This window comes from Apteryx rowi, unplaced genomic scaffold (genome assembly GCF_003343035.1).
Source record: "Apteryx rowi isolate R43461 unplaced genomic scaffold, aptRow1 scaffold_216, whole genome shotgun sequence".
NCBI lineage: Eukaryota > Metazoa > Chordata > Aves > Apterygiformes > Apterygidae > Apteryx > Apteryx rowi.
In genome coordinates, this window is record NW_020448486.1 from 876,334 (window position 1) to 886,848 (window position 10,515).

A 10,515-nucleotide genomic window follows, 5' to 3' on the forward strand; every position below is an offset into this window, starting at 1 on the left:
TCTACCATATATAAGTGCACAGCTACTACATTCTTATACAACCCTAGACGCATAAAAAGATTTGACTGGTACTTTAAATGCTCCACTTACTGTATCTATATGGAATATCACACTTGCAATGGACTGGAGGAAACTTGGTAGCTGATATATATGGTCATCTACTGTCTCTGCCTCTGTGAGGTACATTTGCTTACAACGCTGAAGGAGCTCAACATACATGTAGTCAACATCCTTAGAATGTATAGCTTTACAGGGCTTATAAAGAGAAAATAAGATACTGATTTAGGAACTTTATACAAGCAAGCAAACACATGCTGTAACACTAAAGACCTAACCAAGTCATCATTGAACTACAATAAAAATAATCTTTTCTACATTTTCCAGGAACTCAATATACCTGAATAAATTTTGCATGTTTTAGAAGTAAGGTCTAGATTGCAAAGGCACTCGATGACTTGACTAATACTTTAAGTATTCTGCTCACTACATCACAAGGTATTTCAAATCCTGCCTGAGAAGTATGGAATTTGTCTGTAAATATCTTAAATAGGGAATTACAGATGCTATTATTCTCTTATACTTTGATTTAACTGCCTAAAGAAATAAGTGGCTTGCTTTAATGGCATTCAATTATCATTCACAGGCTACTACTATTAACATTTAGCAGTACCTAGGAGCGCAAATTCTGAACCAAGACTTTTATTACGCTAGGTTCTGTATAAATGCAGGATAAAAGATTACTCCTAATCTAAAGAACAAGCAGAAGATGTCACAAACAATCCTAGAGGGCCTGTAGTAATGCTTACAGAATTCTGTGGAATGATTTGTAAGTCGCAGTAGTTAGCGTTGGTTAGGTCAAAAAGAGCTCTTGGGAAAAAGAAGTAAGGAAAAGGTCACGGGCAAAAACCACARTAGGAGTGACCACAGAATAATGGACTGATTTGTATAACCACAGAATATAAGAGTTAGGCTAAGGGCTGAATCTAGTTTGCCTAAAAACAGGATGGCAAAATTAAGAATATCCACTTATCACTTGTAAAACTAGGTATTACTTATTAATTTATTTTAGCAATTAAACAGTGAAAGAAGGATTCTGTCTTGAAACAGAATCAATCACTGAACTTGTGTCTAGTCTAAGGTTACTAATTGCAGTGGCAGCAAGACTCACTTCCTTACAATCTTGCATCTGAACCTTGGCCAACATTTAGTCTAAATAGGCTAACAACTATTAGTGTTCCTTAATACATTAAAAATTTACATGAATTTCAGCATTAAAATCCTTTTTTCTTTTTAAAGTTTACAGAATTAGATTATCGTTGTATTTATAGTACATAATTTTAATTAATGTATTCCATAATTGATATTTTTAATGAAGTTCTTTCAATTAGTAATTTGAAATAGTTCATTTTTTTCTCTAACCAATACCTTTAACTCTATTCCTTTCCAGCCCATATCATGGAAGAGGAAGAGTAGGTTTCAACAATACATGTTGAAAATTCTACAGAAGAAATGAACTTTGCTCAAATGGCAGCAAAATGGAAAGGATTCCGCTAATAAATAGCTCTTCTATCACGGTGTTTCCTAAGGCTCTCTAAATAAATAAGAACCTGATTTTTGAAGGAAAAAAAAAAAAGAAATGTCTAGCATTTCATTATATAAAAGTTGGGGGAACATCACCAGGTACATAGGCTGCAGGTATGTAAATACTGCAGCCTAAATATTGCTTTCTTTGGAACACTTTACTTTTATTCTCCCATTTTAATTGACTGCTGACAAAAATTGGAAGCTGGTTCTTAATTATGCTTCCTGACAAGCACCTCTGCCCTCCACATAAGAATGTGAGTACAGTTTTGTTTTTTAATTTGCAGGCATTTGGCAGATTACCTCCTAATGTCCTATAGCTAGCAGCTCATTTTTTCCGTTCTGATTGAGATTCCTACTCTATAGGAAACATATCTGAACTGCTTCCTGAGCAGAGCTGGCCTGGATTGCCACCTGCGTTCCCACTGGATTGGCATCTGGAAYGCAGACAGACCTAGTGCGATATAGTCTGTACTTCAGTGATTAAGTGCATCCTGAAGCTTTGTGACAGCTGTATACGGTGCCCCCAGTTTTTGCACTTCTAAACTAGAGTGCTCCCACTAAACTCAGGAGGCATTTCAATAACTTTGAATGACAACAAGTTCTACAATGCAGCTGATTAATTTCAATACCTAATCTAGAAACAGAAGCACTCCCTACATAGCAAGCTGTGTAAATTTGTAAAATGAATTGTATGAATCCTAACTTTAAATCCATTCAGTATGCTGCTTTATCAGAATAAGTTTCCTGTACATACTGCTGCAAAAAGTCCATATCCGCGAATGGCAATGGACAACTCTTTGTTGCTTGAATCCATTCTTCTGATGATTCCATAGAACTGCTCCATGAAGAACTGCAATTTGCTCTTGTGCAGCTCTGCATCCTTAGCTACCATTAAAGAAATCTGTAGAGCAGATACAAACATTTCAGGAATTCCAGAAACATGCAAATAACTCCCTCATCCCACATTAGTCTTAAAAAATACCTAGCTCATAATACAAGGCCTCTGAAGCAGAAAAATTACTTATTAAACAGATTCACTGAAATTCCAAGCACTAAATATCCCCGCTATTTTGAGAAATTTAACTTTGCCTTAATCTCAGAGGTCCCAGTGGAGTCATATTACCTGCTTAAGAAATGAATCTAAGGCAGAATGACTTGCTCTCTTCAGCTCTTGATTTGTATGGCCACACCATTTACAGATTGTTTCAAACAGTGAGACATAGCTGTCCAGGAGAAAGGTACCAAACTGAGCAGCATGCCTGCTGAACAACTGTAAACCAGCTGCAATTTAAAAATAATTCTCATTAAAACCCAGATTTATGTTCCACTTTCAACTGACCAGGCTATAAAGTCAATATTAGGCTGACTGGAAGTTATAAAATATATTCTTCTAACCGTTATAGTATCATTATCCAAACATTAAAAACTTAGGCATAAAAGCAACCCTCCAAGACCCTCTTTCCTCATGTACGCAATTATGGAAAGTACGACTGTTTTATGAAGTTATTTATACTATCAGTGAAAAAAGAGAGGGAGTCCAGTGGTTACAAATAACACCCAATTGCACTATTTACAAGGATTTGTTTTTTGTGGTCAGGACACATGTCCAAGTTCCTTCCTCCTCCAAACTGCAATGCAGACAAGCAAAGAGTTGGGAATACAGGTAATAACAGTCTTGGATTTAAGCACAGATGAAATTTCAAGATCCTTCAGAAATTAGAATTTTTATTTAGTCGGACTATCTTTAAAGAGGATTTTACACTTCACAGTTGCTATGGACCTAGTGCCCAAACTAAAAAGTTCTTACATTTCACATCTCACAGGCCAGTCTCTCATTCTTGTCATGGACTTGGTTTGTGCCCAGTTTCCCTCTCCTTTTCCCAATGAAATTCCCCTTCTCTATTTTTCTTTAACCCATGCCACTGTCTTCTGTTTTCTCCTAATTTGCTACATTCTTTTTCTTTCTATTCCTTTCACGATCCCTTTCTCATACCAGGGCTTTGTACTCACCACAGAGAGGGGCAAATGGCATCAAGTACAATACTTCTTACTACATCAGCCAATTAGACCTTGCTTAGTTTAACCAAATATGTGTTTAACTCTTTAGATTCCAACTTAAAATACACCAGCTTTGCTCCCCATCAGCTTAGAAGACTGAATACTAGGTCCATCCGAAAAGTGCCAGTAGAGAACATCTCCAGGCAGAAGACACCATCGTATGAATGGCATCCACAGCAGCATGAACTGAAAGAATAGACAAGCTTACCTAGTTGTACTGCGTATCGCTTCTGATCAACCTGTAATATCAAAATTGTTTGTCATATGTGATGTATTCTTCAGCAGCGATAATTAATTTATGCAGATCAATTAACATGTGGAAGATATACCTGTGGCCTGATTGCTTTCATTGCAAAATCAAAAATCTCCTTTGAAGTCTGAGGATCTGTGGAATAAGCCAATAAAGAGTATTTCATTATTGACACATAAGAGGTAGAGTGAAGAAAAAGATATTTTTATCCAAAGCCTGGTATGAACAAACAACATCTGGAAGCCTTAAACATTCCATTTAAAATGGCAAAGACACTTTTTCCAGAAATGCTTTTAAATTTCAAACAAAACTACATCTACATTCACTGACTTTTCTGAATACCCATGTTTTAACAGATATGTCTCTGCTAAGGAAAACATATCTTTGTATAAAAGCATTCCAGCTTCAGTGTGGCTCTCACAGCGGCCCACTCTCTGGTTAAAAAATAGCACTTCAAACCTTTACATACAGAAACCCACTGATCAAGCCATCTTCCACAAAGGCAGATTACAGGGGTTCATGTAGCTGGATAGGCCTTGCAAAAATAAACCTTATAGCAGTGGGGAAATTTTCATTCAGAGTACACAACTAGAAATGTTGCTGCTTGTGGGCTGTATAACCATTAAAATATACCAAATTGTATAACTGCATTTCACACAAAAATAACACACCTTCATTCTCAGATTTGGTAAAGTTGTACATGAGCGCAGCCAGTCCCTTCAGACAGCCTGCTACGATAGGTAGTTTTGGTCCCCTTGTAGCTGATGTCATCTAAAAAAGCAAGAATTGAAAAAAATATTATCCTCAAGCTAACACAGATGTACRCCAAGGCTTCCCAGTTCCTACAAGTGTAGATAAGATAATCATATTCCAAATTAATACAGTTATGCCAACACCCTCAGTACCACCCACTTCTATGAACTTAAGTCTACAGAAACATGTACTGCTCAGAGACTTCGTATAATTTGGGAAAGTTTCTAACTACAAAAGTATGAGAATTCTGTTGACCAGCATAAAACATGCTCCCTCACAACTAATCATAGCAAAACTTAGACAGCACACACTAACCTCTTAAAAAACACAGAATATAGGAAAGTAAAGTTAGGCAGAGCTGTGTTGAAGTGCAAAAGCGTTTTGCAGCTAGTAGAGCCCAAATCAGAAATTACCAGTGAAAGGCAATATAACTTTGCTTGGGCTGCAGTAAACATCGTGTGTTATTTATCTTTTCTCACGTTAATTTGCTGTCATTGATGGCCTTAAATTTTTACTTTGACAACTTCTCTACTAGAATCAGAGAACACAAACCTTAACAGTCATTAAGGAAACTTTTATGATTGTCCAGTTAAACCTCTATAAATTGCACTAGTTGCAATAGTCTTCTAACATACAGCACTACACACATCGAGGGAAAAAAACCAAAGCAACGTAGGAGTTGGAAAAGAAACTCCAATCGTACCTGTGTCTTAAGTTCTCCCAAATAAGCTCGGAATAGCTTTTCAGAGTTGTTAATCATGTCACTAGGCTGGACCTCTCCCAAAACTCCCAAAAGCTCATATATCTTCTCCAAAACTGGAAAACAATTTGATATTATTAAACATTAATTACTAAAATCATTACTTTGACATTTCCATTGCAATTCCTATACAACTTGCAACCATGAGAAAATCATCCCTGAGGATTTTAATTGGTGACTATCATGTAAGAAAGACAGCTCTTTATGATGTACTTATAACTACATACTATGATGTGAGAGGCACCTCATCTCGCATCAATAAATGAAATACATTTACTCTTTTTAAATGGGGTTTAGAAAATATATTAATAAAAGCTGTATCACCAGAGAAACATTTACCACTAATCCAAGTTTGCTGCTGGCCTTGGGGTTATGCTGGGTCTTGTAAGTACCATCAAAGTTAAAGCCAACAGCTAGCAGAAGTTGCTAGCCTTCAGTTCAGACAAACAGGTAGGCACATCAAGTTTTGTAAGGGCTAGATCTGTCAAGCTATGATATAACTGGAATTAGGCAAGACCATCACAATAGAGCTCCTATGAATATGCCTAATATTATAAATAATATAACTAGAACAGCCAGGAACTGATGAGCTCAGATCAGGGTTGACCAGTGCAGAAACTATCACACTGAAACAGCAGCTCTGAAGAAAAAACTGACTAGAGTTGGAATAAGACTACTAAGAATTTTAGCAATTGAGCTAGGGATTACCTGAGCTTTGACAGGAATTACTTGCCTAGAATTTACTCTGCTTTTGACAGGGGCACCCACCCTAGGGACTAGGACTACTTTTAAGGCTCCGAGCTATAGGAGTATATGTCTATATAGTTATATAACGGGTATAGGAGTAACCTTGAAAGTTCAGCTACACCACATTAGCACTGAATTCAGAAGTCTAAGAACCTAACAAAGTTAGGTTAGTTAATACCAAGAGGGCTAGAATTACTGTCAGGATTTAGGCATTCAGGGACTAATAATAACAGAACAGAGATATAAACACACTTTTATGTGAAGAATCTGAAATCAGACCAATGGTAAAATTTCATATGGACCAACCATACTAACCATACCAACCACTAAATTCAACTATATATTTTCTCCCACATAAACACTTACAGGTCTGCTATGAAAAAAAAAAACAACACTACATATCATTATCAGAAGACCTCAACAAATTTTACTAATTCTAAAATATGACAGCTACCATTTCTGAACACACTTGTCACAGCAGCAACAATTACACATTTCTGTGAGAGATAATACAACAAAAATGAAGAGTAAATACAACAAAGGACATTGATAGAAAAACTAAAACCTACCTGTATCAGAAATTTTACTTCTTGTAGCAAGCTCCCCATAGAATTTATTAAAGATCTCTCCAACTTTCATTTCTTCCATCAGACAGGAACGTCGTAAATTTTGGAGCAACTAAATAAATAAAAAACAATGACAATTCAGGAAACTTGTTAATATCAGCATCACAATCCTGTTCAGTCTAAATAAAAATGCAGTTCATGTACATAACTTCAGCTTAAATATGCTATTCAGTGAAATATGTTTGGTGATGGCTGGTCCAAGAAAGAGTATTGACATGAAATCTGCACTAACAACAAGCTACCTTCCCGTATATTTATTTTTATATATAAAAACTCAAATAGATGAGAAAACAGGCTTAGTAATGGCTGCAGTAGCCTTTCTCATATTGTATTTCTCTCCCTGCAGCTGTAAAGCCAATCCAAATCACAGAACTGACTCAGAATAACTCAGAAGGAAGTTTTGTTTCACATAAACAAAACTAAGCAGGTGCAAAGCATTTGCAAAACAAGAGTCTAACGCATCCTAAGAAAGTATATTATGAAATTAGCCTCACACAATAATAAAATTTCTAAAAAAAACCCCAAACCTTCTCCACACCTTTCACATACTGCCTCTAATACGTTATAAGTAATTACATAATATTTTTGAGTAAAAATACAATTGAGGGGAAAATTTCCTAATAAAGAACCATAATAAACTGAGAAAGAGAAGATTGGTGACTGACCCCAAAACGATCAATTGTGTCTTACTATACCAGATTTAGGGATGACATATTCATAGCTAAGTAACCTGCTGGAGGAACATCAAAGACAATCTGTTGTTAAGACAAATCTTTTATTAACATTTAAAATATTAGGCCATTAATATTCCCTTGTTACTTTGGATTTTTTGTATGATATAGCACATAGTAATATAATAGATTTCTGCCTTTTTTTTTATTTTTTAGAAACAAGAGAGAATTATAAAATGCATTTTACCTTAATCAGAAGTTCCACAGCTGGGATTTTACATTTTGCTGCCCTCTCTTTTGTATAAACACTAATACAAGTTTGCTAGATAGAAAATAAGAAAGAGATCATAATAATCGCAAATACAGAAGGAAATTAAAAGATAACAATGTATTTACCCTCTTCTTTAAAGTACCTGTTCCTAACAAGTTTAAGACATTTAAAAAGACTAAAACAATAAAAATATTCAGTCCTGAAAGTGGTATCACAGACAACATTGCAGCAGTGTCTGACAAGAAACCAAGGCTCAGACAAAGGAAGTGTAGTTTCTAGAACAGAGGATCCACATAGTAAATTTTCTGCCTCTAGATTATTGTTCCTTAAAACAAGTAGCTATTAGCTTGGTAACAAGTACAGTGCACAGAAAGTACAGTGGTATGGCCAAGCATTTCCAGGCAAAGTCATATTATTCAGCAATCTAGACTCAAGAAACCTCATTTTTATAAGTATTGCAATTTCTACTGATCTCTGTACAGAATGCAAGAGTAACAACTTTGCAGGAAAAAAATTTTAAAATCAATATTTAAAATTAAACATCACCAAAAGAAGCAGAGGAGGTAAAATATTACACTTAAACTATGAATTTAATCTGTATGAATTATTAAAACAACTGGTAACTATTATCTCCTGTTAAAGAGAAATACCAAAAATTAACTATACAGTTGAAGAAACAATTCCTCACTTCTCTGCTGTATTCATTATATCAATCAAGTTGTTCATTTCAGCATTGACAAGAAATTACAAATGTATACAACAAAGAGGGGGTGAAGGATAGATATGAACCTGTTACATTACAGTTTGAGACTCAGCAAAATTGCATTTGAAGAAAATGCTTAAGTAATAATTTTGCTTTACCCACCTTAACATYGCAGGCATAAGGATGAACTTTCTCCCCAATCTTTTCCAGAAAGAGACAAAGAAACTTCAGCGCTTCTTCTCTGCAATCGCGAAACTGGAAAGTAAAAAAAATAATTTTTTTTAGTTAGTTTTAATGTGTACAACATAACATGCTCTTCATACAGAACTATCAACGTTTCTTTAAAAATTATCAACTTACTTCCTCAACGCTGAGTGATTTGTGGATAAACACAAGCAATCCATACTCTTGAGAAAACACCAAGGATATATGCAGTGCTGCAGGTAAAGCAAACAGTCAGTCAGCCTTGACATCCTTCCTTTCTGAGCACCTAACACTGAACACTGCTCCATCTGTCAGCTTTTAAAAGAATGCTTGAACAACTTAGATTGAACTGACTTTTTTCACCAAAAAATAAGAATTTTAATTTTGCAATCTTTACACAGACAGTCCCAAGAAAGAGAGGGTTTTTTTAACATAACTGCAGATTCAGAACTGTATCCCACATTCTGCTTGTTCACCACTACGTGTAGTTTCTGAGCTTTACATTTGGGACTTCTGTTTAAACCTGGTGGCAGGCAGCCAGCCTGAGGGCAGACTTGTGACAAAAGCACTCCGGATTTGTAACAAAGGGCATGGGCAGAAGTATTTTGAAGAAGACAAATGGCTATTTGGGGTAAGAGCCCATCTCAAAATCAACATTTTAGGTCACACCAGCAACTGTCAAGAGCAATCTTTAGTAAGTATTTTATTAAGATAACGTATAAAACTGCCAGTGCAGAAACAACCCGCAGGGTAAGAAAAGCAACCTGCACTTTTACGTGGCAAAATGAACAGTTATCTGGCCACGAGTCGTATCTTCTTCCACGCTCCGGGCGGCGAGGTCCCACGGGCCAGAGGAGCGCGGAGCTCAGCGGCTGCCGGCCTCGCATCACCCGCAGCCCCTCCCCCGGCAGGGCGAGCGCAGCCCCTGCCGCTAATCGGCCCTGCCCAGGCGCAGCAGTTTCTTTAAAGACAGAGAGCAGGGCGCGGGCTGCTCCCAGCCTCGCCGCGAGACCCTCCCTTCCCCCCGCCCCGGGCCCTCGCAACGGCCGCTCGCATGGCCGCCCGCCCGCCCACCCTGCGTGCCGTCGGCCGCGCTGGTGAGGCACGCTTCTCCCACGCTGCGCAGCAGGCTGTAGCCGTGCAGAGCCGCCGCGGCGGCATCGCTGTGCTGCAGGGAGCGGTGCAGCTGGTACAGCCCGTCCTGGACGCCGCCCGCGCCCACCAGGACAGCCCTCGCCATGCCGCTACCGGGCCGCCGCGGTAGGGATCCGGCGACGCGGAGGAGGCGGAAGGAGCCGCGGAGCCCCCCCCCCGCCGGGTGCCATGCGCACAGCCGGCGGCAGGGAGCAGAACAGCAAGCGGGGCGGCGCTGGGCTGGACCATACAAAGTGGAGGGGAGCGCCGCGTTCACAGGCAGGGCCGGCGGGCGGGCGCCAGCGCGGAGGAGGCTTTGGAGGAATTCTTGTGCCTCTCGCTGTAGGGCGGGCTCGGTACGCGCACACACCGCGGCTTGTAAACGCTCCTGCCCCTCCCCTCCGCGGAGAATGGGCTGTTCCAACCTCCCGACGCCTCCCTGCGCACCACAGGATTAGTTTTGCCGCGAAATTTGGTCGAGTGCGGGCGGTTCCACTCTCGGCTGGGTGGGGGTAACTCAACGTTGCTTAGGGCGGCCCCTGTCTCTTGGGGCAGCGAGGAGCCCGTAGTATAGTTCTGACCCTATTGTCACAGCTCGAGTTGGGAGTGACCTTTATTTCAGGGGCCTGGAGCAGTCGCTGTCTTCCTCCTTTCCTTCTCCGTTCCTCACCCCCCCCTTCCGTGCCTTAGTGGGGCGCTCCCGCTGGAGTCGCGCGCACCCATTGGTCAGAAAGCCCGCGAGAGCTCGAGCACG

General features: G+C 39.2%; 1 protein-coding gene across 5 annotated transcripts in view; it reads right to left on the reverse strand.

Moving 5' to 3' along the window:
• The window catches only part of PRKDC (protein kinase, DNA-activated, catalytic subunit), an 88,313-nt gene extending 78,416 nt beyond the window's left edge, over positions 1-9,897 (reverse strand). For all 5 annotated transcript variants that reach the window (XM_026064400.1, XM_026064401.1, XM_026064399.1 and 2 more), the window contains exons 1-12: positions 9,702-9,897; positions 8,784-8,860; positions 8,586-8,678; positions 7,697-7,771; positions 6,722-6,830; positions 5,349-5,461; positions 4,564-4,663; positions 3,972-4,027; positions 3,851-3,881; positions 2,708-2,865; positions 2,339-2,485; positions 91-255 (exon numbers count right to left, since the gene is read on the reverse strand). In XM_026064400.1, the coding sequence (XP_025920185.1) occupies positions 91-255; positions 2,339-2,485; positions 2,708-2,865; positions 3,851-3,881; positions 3,972-4,027; positions 4,564-4,663; positions 5,349-5,461; positions 6,722-6,830; positions 7,697-7,771; positions 8,586-8,678; positions 8,784-8,860; positions 9,702-9,867 (1,290 nt within the window). In that variant the 5' untranslated portion in view covers positions 9,868-9,897. The remainder of the gene's footprint in view (positions 1-90; positions 256-2,338; positions 2,486-2,707; positions 2,866-3,850; positions 3,882-3,971; positions 4,028-4,563; positions 4,664-5,348; positions 5,462-6,721; positions 6,831-7,696; positions 7,772-8,585; positions 8,679-8,783; positions 8,861-9,701) is intronic.
• Positions 9,898-10,515: the final 618 nt, after the last annotated feature.